The 20,176-nt window shown below is 40.4% G+C and overlaps 2 protein-coding genes across 2 annotated transcripts in view; one reads left to right on the forward strand and one right to left on the reverse strand. All coding sequences in view use genetic code 11, as the record gives it.

Moving 5' to 3' along the window:
• Positions 1-1,621: 1,621 nt before the first annotated feature.
• On the reverse strand, positions 1,622-4,545 carry EGR_00915 (Transmembrane protein C6orf70; the record flags this gene model as incomplete). Its single annotated transcript, XM_024490164.1, has 3 exons — positions 1,622-1,936; positions 2,432-2,623; positions 3,238-4,545. 3 exons carry the CDS (start codon positions 4,543-4,545, stop codon positions 1,622-1,624), a joined length of 1,815 nt encoding a protein of 604 aa, XP_024355567.1.
• A 2,284-nt stretch (positions 4,546-6,829) lies between these two features.
• EGR_00916 (Proprotein convertase subtilisin/kexin type) overlaps positions 6,830-20,176 on the forward strand; it is a gene marked incomplete at both ends in the record, with an annotated part of 41,266 nt that continues 27,919 nt past the window's right edge. The window contains 11 exons of the mRNA XM_024490165.1: positions 6,830-6,868; positions 7,333-7,506; positions 7,540-7,728; positions 7,871-8,014; positions 8,262-8,335; positions 9,877-9,965; positions 12,387-12,559; positions 15,322-15,486; positions 16,707-16,919; positions 18,148-18,362; positions 19,322-19,425. Coding sequence (XP_024355568.1) covers positions 6,830-6,868; positions 7,333-7,506; positions 7,540-7,728; positions 7,871-8,014; positions 8,262-8,335; positions 9,877-9,965; positions 12,387-12,559; positions 15,322-15,486; positions 16,707-16,919; positions 18,148-18,362; positions 19,322-19,425 — 1,579 coding nt within the window. The remainder of the gene's footprint in view (positions 6,869-7,332; positions 7,507-7,539; positions 7,729-7,870; positions 8,015-8,261; positions 8,336-9,876; positions 9,966-12,386; positions 12,560-15,321; positions 15,487-16,706; positions 16,920-18,147; positions 18,363-19,321; positions 19,426-20,176) is intronic.

Below are 20,176 nucleotides of genomic sequence, written 5' to 3' on the forward strand. Positions count from 1 at the left end.
CTGCACTTTAACTTAAATTACCTATGGTCCATCACAGCCTAAGTGCACGCACAATTAGAATGGTATTCCACTATCCCTCACCCTTTGCGAATATACGAGCTAGCCCACTCCCAACTCTCCTTCTAGCGTTTCCACTAGATATCAACTGATTGTAATACTTATGTTGTTTTAATGTACCGTTCAGGGAGGAGGCAAGTGGAAGGCTCGAATCGCGTGACTGGACCGTCCTCTCCTGCGCCCAGTGGCTGCGGTTCCCCTGCTTCTTAAACGTTGCACTTTTCCTCCCCATCTGCTCATCTTTAATAAATATGTCCAAAATGAGTCAACCGGGCTTGTCTAAGAACACCAGGAACAGGGAAGCGGAGACCGATGAGTCTCGCTCCACATGATAGCTTCCAGAGTTAGTCACCCAAATACTAAGGACACACTTGGGCAATACCGATGATGAGTTAGACGTAAGCGCAATAACTTCCAAATGGACTGAGGGGTACATCGGGACCGCGCACCAGCGACTATCGTCACAGTCCGAATGGGCATGCTGGCCCTTGCTGCCTCGGAACTGGGGATTTAGTTGTTGCGTAATGCGATGGTGGTTTATCCCTCAGTACTCGCGAGGCTCCACTTTTGAATTTGCCCTCTTGTACCTCACTGGGCACGCTGGCCTTCAGGCCATACCAATAGCCCAAGCACCTCTGCGCTGAATATGTATTCTGCCCGAATAGTGTCTTCTTTTGTCTTCAGGGAAGTCTTGGGACGCTACATTGGTGGCAGCGGGAAGCGAACCCGATCCTATAGGACATCTATCCTGATTTTCACTTCTGCGTGATAAACCTTAGTGGAGCGGAAGAAGTACATGTGCTCCGGATGGGAGAATGGTGATGACTCCTAATAGATGGGTTGAAGTTGACGTCTCTCTTCGGCATCTATCCCAGTTTCGTGTTCTGCGGAAAAGCTATTAACAACTGAAGCAACACTAGCCGTGAACCGTCCAGAAGTTTTGTTACAGAATTCCCCTACCCTCTAAAGTGGGAACAACGGGGCGAGGAGGAGTAGACCTGAAACCCCCCATGGACCTACCAGTGTTCCTACATCTACCTATGGACAGGCATAATGGCCAGCACAATTCCCCATTCCTGAATCAACTTTTCGAACCGGACGAAACTCCAGATCCAGTTAAGTTGCCAAGAGGGCTCAGTGACGTTGAGGTCAAGTATCTCCTCAGTTGCACGCTAGTTTGTTGACTGGCACGGTCGGATCGCGGGTGTTTCTTTACAGCACTAACTACGTTGTAATGGCTGACGCGGGAGATTGATCTGCGGGAGCGCCGGGAACGACGCTCAAAAGAGGAGGGAAGCTATGTGATACGATGGTGGTTTATCCCTCGGTATTGGGAAGTCTCGGGACGCTACAGTTATGTCTATTTTAGCATCTGTTAAAGTGGTGCAATAACCGGGCAGCTTCACTGAGAAAGCCAAGTCAACAAATTGCGACTAATAGAATATGTTAACTTTGAGAAATGAATCAATGATGGGCTGAAAACACAAGAAATGGTATGGTGGTTTTCAACGTAAAAGGCATCTTGCTGTTAAAAAGTAGCATAAATGATTGTGTTATGCCTCAGCTACGGGAGTGGAATCATAAATTTCAGCAAGGTATTTTCAAAACTTTTATTATTTGCAGCTCCCAGCACCGAAGTTAGCTTGGCCGCAAGGATGGAAAACGTGTTTAGAAGTACGTAGCTGTTTTTTGGCAAATCGGGAAGGTCGATTGTATCGGAGTCATTGGCGATGAAACAACCCGCAAACCAGGTGTTCCATATTCCTGCCTTATGGCAGCAGCAGAGCACAAGAATGGAAAGCACGGCCAGTAATTGTGGCACAACGACTTGGCAGAACCTACTAGCACTGTCTATCTCTTTCTCACACCTGCTAGAAAACTAAAAAAAAAGTTACCGAAATAGCTAAACCAAGACTTGACCCTGTATTGGTCATCTGACTGGATGCAAATAAGTGGATCTAGCTAATGTACAGTGTAGTGGAGGTGCAAACAAATGATTGCGAATTGAATAAAAGTTAGTCACGAAAGTTTCGCGGATAATTGCTCTTAAAAATGGCCGTTTAGCCAACAAACAATGGTTGTTTGATAGCAAACGTTATGTGAAGTTCAATGCAGAACGAGCGTAATTAAGGCTGCTTTATCAAAGTTCTATTATAAAAACCAAATGATTTTAGGCGAAGTAAAGCGTTCTAACAGGGCATCAACATATTCCGTGATGACTGTTTGCCAAGGAGTGGATACGGGTATGAGTAAATAGGACTAAATGTGTGAAATTAAGTGGTGAATGCTCGAGGCATGCCTAAGTTAATCTTTTGTCGTAGTCACACATGTCGATTCTCCCTTGCATGTAAAATGTTCAAGTTGAAAAACTCACCGAGCTGAAGATAGAGTACTGGTCGAAAGCGAGCTTTGAACAGGTCTCCAAGTTTTGCATTATTCTGACAAGTTGCTGGACAATCTTGAAAGGACTGTGGTTGCCATTGTGATGGCGGGCATTACGACCACATACGTAGTGGGCTTTCCACAGCCACAACCGAGACATATCCACTGTAGGTAAGAACTCACTCTAGAAAGTGAAAAAAATACTTAAAATCAGACAGAAATAATTTTACGGTGCAGAGTCTCAGAAACAATTTACAGTAAAACATGTTTAGTGGTTAAATTAAACCGCACCTTATCAACATGTTGGAGTATCATAACCTGCAAAATGAATTTTTAAAGGAAAGTAAATTGTGAATTATCAGTTCTGTCGATACCACTGAATTGGAAAAAGCTGGGAATGGCACTAAGCTGGATTAAATTAGTGGTTACTTAGGAGTAGTGCTTGTCTGGCATCACTATTACTGAAGAACAAAGTAGGATGGTCATAAACTAAGATATCGCAGACAAGTTGCCTGCAATTGCATGGTAAATCGAATTGAAGGAGATCGTACTCGGCAATGAACCCATCTGGATTATAAATAGCTTCAATTAGAATTGACGGAATTGGCATAGGCTAGAGTGAATGCCCTAGTGTCTTGTAAGATTCATGTTACCGAGTATATAGACAATTTGCTCAAGTTTTCGCAAAACAAATAACACGATATATATATTCTCGGATTTTCGAATCATTTTCAGGACTTATCTCCCGATCGGCTATTTTATCAAATCAATATTAGGCGTGGGATTATTAATGCTTACAGCATCCTCTACTGAATGAAGTGAAATATCACTCCTTTCAGGTAGCCCCGGAAACCAAAGTTGAGCCCTATGCAAAAGGAGTTTTCGCGGTTGCTGCACTTGATCCAATTCTGCAAACACTCGGAAAAAAGAGGCCCAAGCGGACCACAATCCACATGCGGCTACCGCATAACGAGCAAGCAGACTGAATGTGTCTGGCCTAACGTCGAGATCACGGATGACCAAGGCTGTATTACCCCCTCTCATATGGTTAAGTAGCAGAAAAATACAAAACTTTAAACGTCGCGCAACGCCTTCCCAAATGACGCAATCGGATACAGACGTTTCAAAGAGTTCACCGTGAGCCAGCCGACGCCTTAGGAGAGGTCCTTCCTCTGCGCAAAACACACCACCAAGGAGAAGCAAATTGATGGGTCCAATACACTGCCCGAAATTCTTCCACTCCTCCAAGTGAATGGGTCCCAGAGTAGACTTTTGTAGCCGCATTTTAAGTATACCATCCAAAGTTAGAAAAACCCTATTTTCAGAGGCGAGTACACCCTCGGGCCAGTTTACCACCCGACAAAATTCATTTCGAAGCACCGAGGCAATACAGAGCACTCCGAGGCAGGTTGCGTCAAAATACCGGCGCGTCATAAACAAGTCGATAAAGGGTCTCAAGAAAACGGGATTTAAATTTTCAGGTTCCCGGAGAAATGGTGAATAATTGTCATTGGGTAACAGTTCTGTGGAGAATGACTTAAAGCATTCAGGGAGTTTGGAGTCAGCAACCGCAGGTTTATTAAAAGTACTCAGTAGTTGTTCATCTATCGACAGAACTAGAGCAAAGAGAAAGTATAGCAAACACACAGGAACCTCATTTTTGAAGTCGATAGGGGAAACAAATCCATGCCAAAAGAGGTTGTGTAGATTAAGAGAAGTCACAGGTCCGAATAAAATTTTGAGAATTGAACGTGTTGGAGCGTTAATAAAAGAAGTCAAGCGGGGATCATCTAAAGCTGCAGTAAGATTAGCAGGAGTTCGACCGCTCTCGTCCGCAAGGAGGTGTAATATAGAAAAATCGAGCATCGATATGAGTTGCAGAGTGGATACGAATCGATCGATGTGGTTGCTACTTGAAACAATATTTCGAAGTCTGGCAAAATGCAAGGGCATATTGAGCCAACTTAGAGAGTACGCATTAAACTGAAAGGCGTCAATGTAGAAGTTCTCCTCGCAGCGACGCATAGTGTGGGCAATGGATTGAACCGCGGAATGATAATCCCCTTTTTCGACGAAATCTTTAAGATGAAATGCAACGTTATCCATTACAAGGAATCCATCACAAGTAACACAAGGGCAATTCCTGTCACTAGAAGACAAGATTTCGTCACCGCGACATGCACGGAAAAGGTCCTTGGCTAGAGATGAAAGAAAGCTGTCCGGACGAAAAATCGACTCCGATGACTAAAACATAGGAGTAGAGATGAAAAATCGAGTTGCGCACGGAAATACAAATAATTTCGGGACAAATAATGTGAGCATTCCACGAATCCAAATTGCCTGAGTCCGAAAAATTTAAGTTCTATGGCGTTTTCTGCGCCAAATTTATAGGTTCCTATGCAGCATTTAAATGGAACACAAGTACACACTTGTGCTGTCTCAGAGTTACAGTTGACCTGGCATTCTAATAACAAATATGCACTAAACAGATAACAAGGTACAAACATAGTTGCGGATTTAAAGCGGAAGATAACTATATACCGAGGAAAATGCTTTCGGCAACTACGCAAAAGCAATAAGATGGTAGTGCTAATTACTCATAACAGCATACCAAATTAAGTCACAGAAGTAATAATTACTCGAGTCACTCGATTCTCCCGATAAATATCACCGTATGTTATCATATGAAATCTCCTTCGGAATTATTTGGAAGCACTGCTGGGCAATACCTGCCTTCATGGTTAGGCAGATTTTGCAACTGAGTCAAGTTTTGTGAGTCTCCAAATCAGCAAAAATAACACTAAAGTTGGGTAGGTTAATGTTCAAGTTGATACCCTAGTTCCTACATTGATGCAAATAGCCGATAAAATGAGTTCCAAATATGTTTTAAGCAATTACCGCTCGGACATGTAAGTAAATGCATGCCTAAATACTGTTCCAAGTATTCAAAAGGCACAACTCCGTCCTGCATTTAAAAATCAAAGAAGTGTCAGCGGAATCAGAGTGGTGCAAGAAACACTTACCATCCTAAATTGGTGCAACTCTGCACTGACCTTCAGAACCAGCGCGTTTAATCGTGCGGTAAAGATAATAAAAGGAAATTCCACCAATGCAGTTGGATAAGGGAAGAGATAGTGGAGTTTCGTAATACATGTGTTGTTTAAATGTGCTTTTAGGGGAGGATCGAATCGAACCTCGAGACTGAGGAGCAGGCAACGTCCCGCAATCTGGAGAAAGGTTCCTTGTCTAAACCTTCCTGAACTTTTACTCATTATCCCCCTTTACCTTACCCAATAACCATGACAAAACCAAATTAACCTGGGTGCTCTAAGAGCATAAGGGTCAGGGGAGAGGAGATCTACTAGCCTCGTTCTAAAATTTGTGGTGTAGTACTGCAGCGTCCCGAGACTCCCTAAAGACAAAAGAAGACACGATACTCTAGCAGAATATATATATTCAGCACGGGGAAGGTGTCTGGGCTATTGGCATGGCCCAAAAGGCCAGCCCACCCAGCAAGGTACAAGAGGGCGCCTTACCAGAACCGAGGGATAAACCACTATCGTATTACAGTACAATGTATCTGATTGATCTCATTTCCCTTAACCTGTCTCTTAATTTTGTATGTATTTATGCGCACAAAAATAGGGTGTCAGCTTATTAGTTCTAACTATCGCGCAGCTTCAAATGGTCTCATATTTGCACACTTACATGATCTAAATGGCGATGTAGTGTACTAACAACGCGTTTATACTAGCAAAAGCTCACTCCTAGAAATTAAAACATAGTCCAGAAAGTTGGGTCAACTTCATAATCGGGGTCCTGACTAAATATTAGCAGTGTTTCTTACGCACATGTTGTCCGTATTCTTAAAAAATCACCAAAGTGACATATGACCCTTGTGACATTATGTTTTAAATATACATTAAACAATTTCGCAACATCAATTCTGAAAAATGAATGCTTTCTTAAGCGTCATGAGACAACCAAATAACCAAAAAGCGTTAATCCCGAAGGCTTTCAAGTTAAATGTGCTAGAATGAGAGGTATTGAGGTTTTGAGAGGCAAGCATTGCTGTTACCGGTTTTGCGCTAGATTATCTCTTCAATTGTAGGGGCATCGGCACATGCCTAAAGATTGCGGTATAATTGGTTTTGCGTGCCTACGTAGTAATTTAAAGTTATCAAGGAGGTCTCTTTTTCGATGCCTTTAATCAAAGAACCATTTACAGTCCTCTACTGGTGGATGGCAAGTCGTTAGCTAGCTTGTTTTATACATGAAACACAGGAATTGTTAATCTCTTCTATTTGTCTGTGTTAACCTTTAAACCCGCAGGCGCGTGTTTTTAATCGGCGTTTTCTTCTGCGGCTTTGCGGTAATATTAAAGCAGCACATGCCGACAACTGAGGGGGATTGTCAGAGGTATACCGCGGTCTTCACCCCTCTGCTTTTAAAAATTGGTTACTCGTAGTAACCTAATAACCGTTCAGAAAATGCCCTGTTTTGAATTTGCGCTTGTGATTTTGCTCCTACTTTTAATCGGTAGATGTGATTTTATTAGTAGTCTTGTGCTATTTTTTTACTTGGAACAAGTTACAAAGCCCAATTTTGTGGTGGTGCTTTTTGAGGCTTTTATTTTCTGGCCTCAATAGTTACTCTATCTAACCGGTTTTCGCTCTTTTTATTTTGTTCGCTATAGGTCCTATTTTGACGTAATATGCCTGTTTGCCCTCTGCCTAAACTTTTCCTTTTTGTATTTTCTCCTTAAAGCAGGTAGTTGGACTAATGTGCATAGATCCTTAACATATTTCTTTCGATATAATGGAACCTCCTCCACTGCGGTGTGCATCGCTAAATATCGGCCCACTTTTGTGTGTTATTTCAATATTTCTTTAGATTATTCGAGGCGCAATGACGGCATGTTGGGCGTTTACACTGATGACACTCCACCTGTTAATTAAGTGCCTTTCTGCTGATTCAAAACTTGTTAATGAATTTGTAATCGAAATTGCCGTAGAAGGTAACGCACGGCATATCATCGAATCAATGGGATTTAAGTTTATTCGAAAGGTACGGATTTTAAGTGTTGTTTATACTTCTTAGATTCACGGCCATGACTATACTTATTTGGCAAAGCTGCCCGAGAAGTCGTTTGAAAATGCCACTAAATACCTTCTCAGAACTAAGAGAAATGCGGAAGTAGTTCTAATCGAACAACAAAAGCAGCTTATTAGAACTAAACGGGATGTGTTTACGTGGAACGATTTAAAATATCCGGATATGTGGTACCTGGTATGTAATTTTTGAATGTTGAGTATTACTTGAAATCCAATTTGAGTGTAAAGTCAGAGGACAATTTATTATTACCATTTACTCATTTTACAAGACCTCCAAAATAATCATCCAACTGTATGGAAACTTTTTTGTTTTCGAGAACCGGGCGTCTAATAAGTATAGCGATGAGGTTGACTTGAATGTGCAGGAGGCATGGCAACTGGGTTATTCTGGAAAAGGAGTTGTTGTAACCATAATGGATGATGGTTTGGATCACACACATCCTGACCTTTCAGCAAATTATGTAACTGTATTTTCCTACTTTTTTGTTCTGGCTTTTTAACTGCTTGAAAGTTTTCTTTTGAGCTATTGTAATAGACTTTGGCCTGTTTGTTTAGTTGTAATTACATTATTTACTGTTCTCTTGGAAATCTTGTTGAATTCTTATTGTTTGATAATAATTAGGTGTTGTTTTTATGGCTTACTAGTCACTAGTTAATTAGTCTCCCTCTCAATGAACATAAAGAAGTTTAATACTTTCTCTCTTCTAGGCCGAACAGGCTAGTTGGGATGTTAATAATGGTGATCGAGATCCCATGCCAAACACCACGAACCCTGATAATAAGTAAGCCGGAATTTTATGCTTGCTACAACTTTCTATGCTTGGCCTCTTCTATATCCACTCAACAACGATGTTACAAGAATTATCTCTTATGGGGACAATTTTTTCTATCTACTTTGACCAATAAAACTGCCTGTCAAATCGTCTGGGAGTGTCTAAGCACTTAAAAATATTGAAGTCTCTTGAAAACAATTCACTCGGTTCACGTAGTATGCAACAAGTACATACGCTCTTCTTTGTCACGTTTTGATTGTAAAGTCTGAGTCACTCTCCAGTTCAGTAATTTTGCATCTGTTAGCATTGTTACCTTTGCCACGAGCCTCTATATCAGAAAACTCGACCTAACTTTCGTGTTAAATCCATCTGCGAGCTTCATCTTTTCTGCTATTCTTCATCTTGAATGCAATTGCAAGTTAGCGCTTTATGAGAAAAGTTATATCATTTTGTAACTACAATTGATTGTCTCCTCAAAGTTTGCATATTTAGCATGGATGAGTATTAAAAAGTTAAAAGTGTTAAAGCGAATTACTTCTTTCTTGTGCCCATTTCAAGTGAATGGTTTTTGGAATCTCCATGTATGTCTGCTTTGTACCCTCAATATGATTCAAGCTGATCTCATCACCATGCGGTATTGGCCTCTCATTTTTTTTCCATCCTGAACAAATGATTGTAAGACTTTTATTCGTTTTGCATGCGTTTAAATTGCTTCATGTTGCTCATGAGAAAAAATCACTGCATATAGGTACTCTTCATATTCTGTAAGGAATTGTTTTTCAAGTAGGCTCATCATATCTTTTGAACTTTAGCTTGTTTTGTTGTACACTCAAGATTTCGTCTCAATCAGCTCGATTACAGCATATATACTCCTTGTGTCCAAATAACACTATCTTGCACTGCAGCCTAAATATGTGCTGGACGCACGTCATTTCAAACCAAATGTTAGAAATAAATGTTGTGTGGGCTAAACTTTTCGGCATTGGCGATTTTACTTAAATACCGAAAAGTACATATAAGGTATTTTACGGCATGTTGTGGTGTAAGAGTCAAGACTGCACATGGTTTGGTCAATGGTACGCTTGCGCATCATTTTGGAGCACTGGCACTTACTGGGTGAAGCAATGGTTGGGGATATGGACACCTGGCTACCAACCACTCCGACCAACTCTGTCCAAAGTAGTACGCGCAATAGGATGTTAAGCCGTTTTTGAAAATCATGAAGTGGTTCTTCTTAATTGACGAACTTCCCGGAAATTTAAGAATCTATCATATGACTACTTCCTAAAAATTTGCGAGAACCAATTCGTGTTTACACTATTTGCACTTCTCAGGCTGTGAAATATGGTTTCTTGTCACCTACTAAATACATTTTGAATAAGTAGTTGGAGCATTTTTTTCTACTTTGTTGAAACGTGTCTTCACTGGATGGCTTTCTCACGACTGCTATTGACGCAGTCACTGTAAACCTTTTTTTTGTGCATTTCGTAACGCACAAATTCAGAAATATAATTCGAGCAAACGAAGGTAGATATATTCCCTCTTCCTAGACATGGAACAAGGTGCGCAGGCCAAGTTGCCGCTGTGGGAAACAACTCAGTATGCATTGTTGGGGTCGCTTTCAACGTCCTTATAGGTGGTAAGTAGTCTCGCCTCTCATACGTTGTTTACATGTGTGTATGTCATCTGACACGATTGTTTTTTTGAAAGTTTGTAACTTTTTGCCTTAGAAACACCGTTTGAGCGGTGAAATCTTTCTGTGCAGTTTTCGAAATTGTGTATTGACGGCTACAACTTGGGAAGTGAACTCCACCTTCTACCATTACTCCAATCACACTCTCTTGCTATGTCTGGCGAAGCTGTGACCCTTTCCCACGTAATCTAACATTTCGGTCTCTATAAATTTTAGTGAAGTTGGTAAAATCAAGATTTAATAAATGTATTGACATAACTTATATCAGAGTCGTATTCTAAACTCCCTGTCGCTTCAGTATCCTGAAAATGTGCAAATTGAGGAAGCTGTATTGGTGGTGGAATGTAAATCTCGCACTAACACAGTTACCCATAGACACCATGGTTAGTTGAACACTTTAAATGGTTTACATAAAGTGGTCGTTTGCACTTCTAAGGATGATTTTTTTATTTATCTAAAATGGACATTTACGGAAATTTTGCGGGGATGTTAATTCTCCCAGTCTTATTGGTAGGCGCGCGCCACAGCAAATCTTACTAAAGTGCAGTTGAACAGATCTGTCATTAAATCTTATTATTAGTTTTGCTTACATTTATCCAAACACAAACCAATTTTGTAGCGTTTGTTCAAGCTGTATGTCATGCAAAGCTTTGCCTTTAACCCTGGCGAAACACTCCGGTGGTTATTATTGGTACAGATTATGTGATAAAACCGTCCCATGATAATAAACGGCTTGAAATGTGCTGGTAGAAAATGTGGTGGCTTTATACAATGTGTAATTTAAGTGGTTCAGCAAATAGGGCATGAAAATAAATGATCATCCATTGGGTACCCGCTTGTTGAATCCGAGTTAGTTGACGATTTTGATCGCTTAAATTGTAATTCATGTTGACGTTTTTACAGCCTTGCATTTATCGGCAAACTTTACCCTCTGCTTGGCTAAAGTAAATGGGATTTCTGAATGAACACTTTCCAGCTCAGAACAACAGAACATCCTCTTTCTGGGCGAAACGTCAAAAACCGTTTTAAATAAGTCGTTTTTTGTCTCGTTATGTATTCTAATCTTGACTTGTGTAATGGATATCTGGGCTTTTCTTATAATTTTCGCCCACAAATAAGAATAGTACCAACAAATAATTTGACCATAATTCAATACTTTATTTGTTGAAATCGAGCATATGGTAGTAGCTTAGTTGTTACATATGATCCATTGGTGCTAGGCACTCATTAACGCTTGCCTGCCAAAACTTGCCTTATGTACTGGTATTAGCAACTCGGCGTTCCTGTGTGGTCTTTACGCCTTTTCAAGGGGTCCTCGTTTTTTTGTCTTCATCGTACCTCCTCCCTTGCTCCAACTTCATTCGCCCTGAGATCGTAGGCGACCTACCCACTTGAATCTTAGTACACTTTGAAAAAAGCATGTAAATACTATCGCACCGTGTAATCTATTGACGTTTTAGTTAAAGGTATATCAATGGCTCCGTTATGATGCGTGCGTTGTGTGGAATTGGTCTAGTATCTTCGAGATATCTTACTAACAACTGTTTTTGACCGTGATGTTCGAGATGTATTCCAGTTTTTGTGTCATTCGTGAATAAAGCCAAATCATTTGGGCCATCTTGCGCACAAATAGCCGACAATATACCATAACCCAAATTATTTTTCGGCGGCGCGTCACTCCATTGATTTACCATCCAAACATTCGTAGCAATGGCGTGCGTTCACATTTAAGATGAAGTCTGGTGGTCAAATTTATATCTGCTCAAGTTAACGACTTTACCCACTTTACTGCTCGACTGCTTCAAAGACTTAACAAATTAACTTGGTCGTAGGTTAAAATGTTTTGATTCGGCCTCCTCGTTACTTTTTAATGCTACTACCAAACAGTTAAATGGGTTCATTTTTCAACTAAACACTTGGCGGCGAGTGACGGATTCAGTGGGGCCCCTGTTCTTCATCAGCAGCGATAAATACACACCACACCATATGTATGCATACAATTGAAAAATGGACTCATTTCGGGCAATGCGTAAAATATTCATTTGGTCTTGAAGTATGCGTTCAATCCTAAGCTTGGTGTTTTTTATGTCTCTCTATGATGTTTTAAATGGATTTTTTGATTAGCTTGATTGGATTTGTTAGACCCATTGTTCCAAATATATTCGAAAATGCAGGTCTGTGAAGCTTTATTTGTACCATTTTCGGGCGGCTTTTACTATTTCCACCTATTTTTTCCATATATATTGTCATAGAATTATAATTTCACTGCTTTAGAATAAATACAATGGATATTGCTAGAAGTAAATATGCATAAAATTAGCTGTCCTCACATTATATTCTTGAAAATTTTTCTTTCTATTGTTTTAGGAATTCGGATGTTGGATGGAACCATAACGGATCGCGTAGAGGCCGAGTCGCTGAATTTCAACCAGAACTACATTGATATTTACTCAGGCAGTTGGGGACCGGATGACACGGGCCAAATCTACGAGGGTCCTGGTCGAATGGCCTCCGAAGCCTTTCACAAAGGTGCCACTACAGTATGTGCTAGCATGGCTATTAGATTGTATTCAACTTTATTTGCTGATTGAATCAGATGGTGCCGAAATTCTTTTACAAAATACGGGTTTTGAGCTCTACTGTCCGATTTCGTTTCGTAATTTACATTTTGGCATGATCTCTACGACTTTAATTATGTCTTTCAGGATGTTTGTATGAAGCCTTTTTGTATTCATATTATCTATTGATTTACAAGAATAGTAATAAAAGGCATATTCCAAGCTTAAAAATATTTGCATCCCCCATTAGATCACATGAATGAATATAAAGCACGAAGAATCGTGCTACGGTAATGCCGTTGCCAAAAACATTTGGCAGAATTTGTTTGATTTTAACGTACCCGAAGTGCTGCTGTTGTTTTTTGTGCATTATAAATACCCGATATTTGCAAGTACCACATCTTTCATTTGATGGCGTATTATTCATTACGTTTAATAATAAGGCACTCGATGATAATGCTCAAAGTCCCTTTAAACGCAGAAACGGAAGCATACGCTTGCGTAAATTGTTGGCAGGTCCTAGTTCAAGTCATGCCTCAGGACAAACTAAGGTCGTGCTATTTCGAACTAGTGCTATTTTCATATAGTGTTTGTGATTATTTCCGATCGAAACAGTGACAGGTGAATAAGACGACTGAATTCTGGTTCAGAGGTTGTATAGACCTTGTCAAAAGTGCACTGCTTCATGATGGGGCGCTTGGGTGTGAAAGGCGTTTTAAAGAATACCTGATGGGTTTTGTGTTTCATCAAACCATTCCCGGCTCTATTCACTCCAGCAATGTACCTACTGCTACCCATGTGCCTAAGAATCAGCCTCATTGTGGGTGCATTTTCACACATCTGTTGTACCTTCATGATAAGAAGATTGGTAACTTTGTGACCTTGACCCTGCACAAGATGCACAACTTTGATTTTAGTCGGCTCACGAACACAAAAGGGTATTCCGATTTTGGGATATAATTTTGTCAACTACATGATGCGGTCGTATGTTTCCTTATCCATTTTAACCAATCGGTTATTTAAATGGCATTCAATTGCCTTTTTACAGACACGCTTTCAATCTTTTGACAAGAATGAAGCCCCTTTTAAGTCGTTTTACATAGCCTCAAGTTGTTATTTTCATTCCCTTAATATATTTTAACGCCAATCTCACACTCATCCCTGTTAACACAAGCAGTTTGTTCATCATTAATCTTGATCAGGTTCGAATCCCTTACAGTCGTTTCCACCTCTCCTAAATATGATTATTTTAGCGAGAAACCACAGTCTTGCCTCCGAATTTGGTGCCTATATGGAGCGCGTAATTGTAATGGTTGTATGAAGCCCTCTGAGGTCACTTATTCCAAGTGTAAAGCCCAAAATAAGTGTTGCGTAATATCGGGGGGACAAAACCGTTAATATTTTTTATTTGAGAGAGATAGTACGATATTTTACCGTTAAAAGTAAACAATGTACTGGGCTCTCATCTATCTAGGTTCTTATACCCTGTAGAGCCCATTTAGTGCAAATTGCATGCGACCGTTGGCCTTATTATTAAAGCTTGCGTCTTTTGCCCTTTTCTAATTTCTGGCAATTTGGCAGGAACCTCCGTCCTCTAAAGTTCCGTGTTTTCGCGTGGATATCAAACATGCTTTGCACAGCATGCAACACTTGAGCATATTTGTTTAAGAATAATTGAGTCTTCAAGGCGGACCGGCTGAAATACCACTGGCTACTAACTGGTCGCAACCATTAAGGCTAAATCTGTTCTAACAGAAAATGTTTTAGCTTTGCGCGTTAAATGGTCTCAACTTAAGTAGGGATTGAACAAATACGAATAGTCACATTCGGTCAATGCTAGAATTTATTTGAATGAAGTATTCAAGATCCTCCATGCGAAGTGTCATCTCTAGGCTTTGGCATAAGGTATTGTGCTGGATAATATTCTAGTTATTAATCACAAAATAAGTGTAAAAGTTATCGTTTTAAAAATATTATCGGGAAGGAAACCAAACATATGTCGAGGAGGAGACGAAAAATTATCTACACTGGTCTGGCTCTTGGGAAGCGTATAGGCACCACAACTCTCATGTCGGTTATACCTCCAGCGGGTCATCACTTAAAATTTCCCCCTGGATCTTGAAGAAGAACGGTCATTGATCGTGAGAAAAACGCTGTTACTTCTCTGAAGCATTTCTTAAAGTCATTGAATAAGTGAGTACTTTTTGAGGTCCTCAGAAGCCGGAGTCGATTCATTCGGGTGAAGAGTCTTTGATTCCTATTTTAAGTTGATTTTGAGGATACTCTTGACATAATGACAGCACATCCACCCTCCTTCCATGGCAGGAGCTAGAAACTTGGCAGTACTAAAAAGTAAGAAACGTCTAGGCCACCCATCCGCACGCCTAATAAGGATAAACTTTAATGACAAAAGTGAAGTTTTCTGTGTACTTGGTCAGTGGGATTGGTAAGAGGAAGGCATTATTAATTATTTGTCATCCGAGCTACCGGACTCATTATTATTGCTCATTAGAGCGTTCCCATTATTCAGTATTAATCTAATTTGAGTGATACAGTCAAGGTGTTGGGACCACTTGTTGCAAGAGGGGAGACAGAAATGGGCTTATTCTAGTTCAGAAAAATGTGCATTTGTATTGTATGTTGAATCTCGCATCGTCAAGACTGGCAAGGACATCGTTCATTAGTTAGAGGCCCCATTTATGAGTAAATTTGAGGAGCGCATGAATTGCCACCACTGGGTTAAGATAGTGGGCGAAGGTGACCTCCAGCTTATTCGTCCACACGTCCTACGGCCATACCACGCATGTACACAAGGGTGCACACGCGGGCCGTCAACAGGCGCAGAGTACGCAATTTGGTGCAACGGCCTTTGTTTGAAACGCGGACATTGCAATAACGCGTCAGCAGATGTATGTTAATCCACTGGTGATGGAACTTCAAACGACCTGAACATCTACTCACTCTCTTACCGAAAGGGGTTGTCTTTTTGCACTTTCACGCAAAATTCAAACTTAGTGATTACTCCTGGATTCTTCTTTTCGCCAAACCTTCTTGTTTCTAGTTAGGCATCACCTCAGGGCTAGATACCCCTTTCCTTTAGTTCATTAGCCTGCAACACAGCAATCACTTCGTTTACTCCAATTCATCTCGATTATTCTGCTGGTTTCTATATAATTGCTTGCAATGGGTTTAAAGTATTTGCTTGTCTAACAGAAGCAACCTTTTTGGCAAGCTTGAAAGTGATTTTGACAATAATCAACACTGGTGACATTAATATTTCATTTCACAAGTCGTCTTCAGTGTCACCTCTTACGCCGGTTCTTTGGCGCACTTTACTTCTCGTCGTACATACCATCTACCAGGTAATTTCTACAGCTTATAAGAACTGTCCTGATTCTGGCAATACGTGAAAGCACATCAAATTCTACAGGTTCGAGTAGCCTTTCGATTTTCTTCGTGCAATCTGGGCGTGAAGGAAATATTTGAACAAAATAAAGTATTTGAATAAGGTTAGGATCAGGTTCGTCTGTTCCTACAGCGGTGAACTTCTATCACATTCCTTTTCAAATCTCTGAATATTTTTTAAAGGTTTGTTTTATAATTTTTCTTCGGCAGACATCGAGCACCAGTCATTACTGGTTGTTGTTGGTGGTGGTGTTGGCGAATTCTCGCCACTTACTTTTTCATTTAACGTGGTCCACTTGCATGTTGACCATTTATTTTAGTTCTATGATATACCAACGCTTCCTTCAAATTGACTGAGCTGTTAAAGTGTACTGCCGATCATTATTACCATTATTATTAGTATGTTATATTGTTGGGAAAAATGCGATTACCAGCCCACCTTGCTCACGCAATTTAAGTAAAACATTCTTGTCTTTCGAGCGTAATGGCATCCATATGGTTGTTCAGGTATTATCGTAGCGATCGTATTTACGGTGGCAGAAGTGTATTGCAGGTGATGAATGAATTCGGCTGTTCAAAGCAGTGCTGCTCTGGGTCGAGCTCTCACCACTTTCGCAAAATTTTACCATGTTACGATCCTAAAAGATTACCCGATTCAGTTTTGGTGGAAAGCGCACCATAAAATTTGTTATGCTATCATTTACTCTTGTTGGTCAAATTTAAGGGTCGTAACGGTCTGGGAAACGTGTTTGTGTGGGCATCAGGAAACGGTGGACGACGGGGTGACTCTTGCGCCGCTGATGGCTATGTAAGCAGCATCTACACTCTGGCAGTGAGCAGTGTCACTGAGCACAATACACAGCCCTGGTACCTGGAGAAGTGTGCGGCCATACTGGTTTCAACCTACAGCAGTGGAGGTCCTGGTGAATCTGGAATTGTAAGTGTTCTATGCCATCCCCAATTTTTCTGTATTTATTTCAACTAAAACTTCAACAAATGTTTTATAAAGGGTGAATTTTCTGCGAGTGACACTAGTGTTCATCCCACAGTTTTTCACATCACACAACTTCTAGTCTCTACGTTAGTATCCACATACACACTTGGATCTGTTATAGTTAAATGTGTTGGTACAAATATCAGGACGTAAGTATTTAATTTTTCCCCTGCACCCACCCCTATTTCACTGCCCTCAGGTGTTCAGACGTGTGTTTTTACCTTTTTCAAATGCGTATCGGAAGGTTGACAGGGTTACACGCGCAAACAAGTATCGCCATCCCGTGTAGAAACTTAGATTGTAGAATGAACCACCTCTACGATCGTTATCGGTTGTGGCGATAAACACGTGTGATAAATGGGGCCCATTAAGTGCATGAAGCCTGGTTGATAAGGCTGGTACAGGGAAATGCTGACACATTGATGTATTAAATGAAAAAGTCCTGTTTAGTGCAATGCAGTGCCCTAGTGACGGAGCAACTGAGTATTTGATGCGGTCTATCCCGTGCCCATCAAGGCGATACCAATGGGATTTTATGATTAAATGTGCCTACGTTTTGGCATTTCTTATAAGTATGTGCATGAATTTTGCGAAGTTGATGACAACGTGGCTGCACATACTGCATTGTTTGACAAACTAGCTAACGTATCGTACTATTTTGGGACATCCTTGTTCACCACGCCCGAGGAGACTTTCTTTTTGAATGGGTAGCTGAGTTGCTATTTTTGATGTCAATTTCCGCATTTATCTCATAGTCCTAACTCTCAAAACAATTTGTGCTCTTGATGGATAGTGCATAACAGACCATCATATTTCTTATATAATATCTGCTAACCTTTTGTTCCATTGGGTTTCCGTCAAGAATTTTCTTTGATTTTTGTTGAAACAACCTTACCTCTCTGCTCTGATGCAGTGTTGTGCAACTTTTGTAACCAAGACTTCCTTTCTATTATTCAAGTTAATTCACTGTGAAAATGGAGTCCCACTAACTGCTATCTTTTATATCATTATTTGCCACCGGAATCATCAACCGCATAGAATGGCTTTTGAATTACTCGAACCTCTTTCTTTCCCCTCACGTGTGAAATGACTGCGGGTTGTGAATTTAGCACACTAGCAGGTTGCCTTTCGGTCAGTTTGTGTTAAGGTCGGGATGATTTTTTCCTTTTAGGTGACTACCGATTTGAACCACGGCTGCACAAATTCTCACACCGGCACTTCCGCCAGCGCACCTCTAGCAGTCGGTATCATCGCCCTAATGCTCGAGGCCAAGTGCGTTTCCACCTCCTTCGGCCTGCCTGCCCGCCTGGTTCCTGCAACATCCTTGAGTTTTTTATTTTTGCACCCTTGGCTATCTTCTTGTGAGAAGGCTACTTTTCGTTTTCGGTTTTTTCACACCGCATTTTTTTACTTCAAAGCTGGCGGCGATTACCCCATTGTGTGACGGTTATATCCCATACATCTTTGATGAAACCGTGGAAACCTTTGAATAGATAATTTAGATGATACCTTTCCCTCCCAGTTTGGGCGTTACTTATTCATTGAGACTGACAGAGCATGACGCTTGAATGAGAGTTCTTCATTGCGTCAGGGGTTTTCCTGTGTCTGTTGTGTCCGCGTTGTGTGGAAAGTCACTTTGCAATCTGCCCGGCTCGAAGTATGCATATCGGGCTATTGTTAATCTGCGCCGATAAGATCTCGAGTTCCCGAATCTAACTTGCCTACCCTATTTTACATCTCTGGGTTTAATCTTATCAAGACTGTATCGCAAGGAATGTATTTAGTTCTAATCTAGCGTTTTGGTTCGTTACTCGATTTTAGTTCGGCTTGACAGCCTTTTATGGTTGTTACATCTTAACATTCCCGCTGCGAGTAGTAAAACGGAAGTCGATTTCGGCTTGTTTAATGCTTTTTTTAATCATGTGGCTAGTGATTCGTAGTATTACAGTTTTTGGCCATCCACATTTCATCTGCTCATGTTGATTTTTCGCCTTAGCTCGGCTGTGCTTCACTATCCTCTCATGCGTAATGTACTGTCCTTGCAAGCATGTCTAAATTGTGGTTAAGTTCGTGAATCTGTGTAATGTGGTCACTGATTTCCCACTTACCATGTTTAGAAGCCATTGGGTCCTTCTTAATCCTACGCCATCAAGCAGCAAAACCCTGATTGCAAATTCGTTCATTAATAGGTAGAGGTACCAAATTTTACGTAATATGGATTTATTGTAACAATAGAGGACTCTGAGCCATGTTTATTCAAATCCAAAACCCTGTGTGATTGAGTGGAGAAATTTATTTATAAATAATGTAATGAAACTATTTTTTAAATAATCTGCTTACTTTAGTCCAAAGCTGACCTGGAGGGATGTACAGTACTTGACTGTCCTGACAGCCAACACAAAGCCATTCAAAGACGGCGATTTCACAAAGAATGGGGTTGGGTACCTTTGTAAGTGTGCTCAACTTTTAGACTCAAAATATGCTAGTAACTTTATGGCCTTTCAGGTCTCTGATTTATGGAATACGCTACTGTCTCAGTAATTATCAGTACCTTCATATTAAAGTCAGTCGTTTTTTTACAAAATAAGATGAATTAAATTTCCGCTTTCTCGAAGTCGATATATTTAATCATCACCAAATAGATATTTTACTTTTAGCTGGTGGATAATTAAGTTTTATTGTCACTTAATCTGCTCGAAAATTCCAAATTTGTTTTGAAATGAACCTTTTTTGATTTCTAAAGATTATGCATTCGTATCATTCCCTGAATGTGGTAAACTCGTATTAGACAGGTTTTTCGCCATGACTTCATTTGAATAGATATGTAGGTGACTTGTCAAGGCTTGTTCCTTGTTTTGCTTTTCCGATCTCTGAAAAAACTTTTTAAATCTCTGGTTCCAATGCGTGTGTGGAATCTTATTGCTAATATCGCATTTGAGTTCACTTTGCCTGTGATTGGATGCTGGGACTCACGGTATTATCCAACCACTACTTGCGCTTATTTTCTATCTCGATAAAGTAACCGTTGTAAATAAGAATGAAAAACGCTAGAAATATTAAAGTTACACCATTAGCACACTTTTATGTAACCGAAAAGTATGCCTTGGATACCAAATGTCATCGTTAGTCAGGTTTAGTAAGTATGAGAGGGTTAAGTTGACATTATTTTTGAATGAACTACTATTTATTTTCTGTTACTA

This window comes from Echinococcus granulosus (genome assembly GCF_000524195.1).
Source record: "Echinococcus granulosus chromosome Unknown EG_S00003, whole genome shotgun sequence".
Lineage (NCBI taxonomy): Eukaryota > Metazoa > Platyhelminthes > Cestoda > Cyclophyllidea > Taeniidae > Echinococcus > Echinococcus granulosus.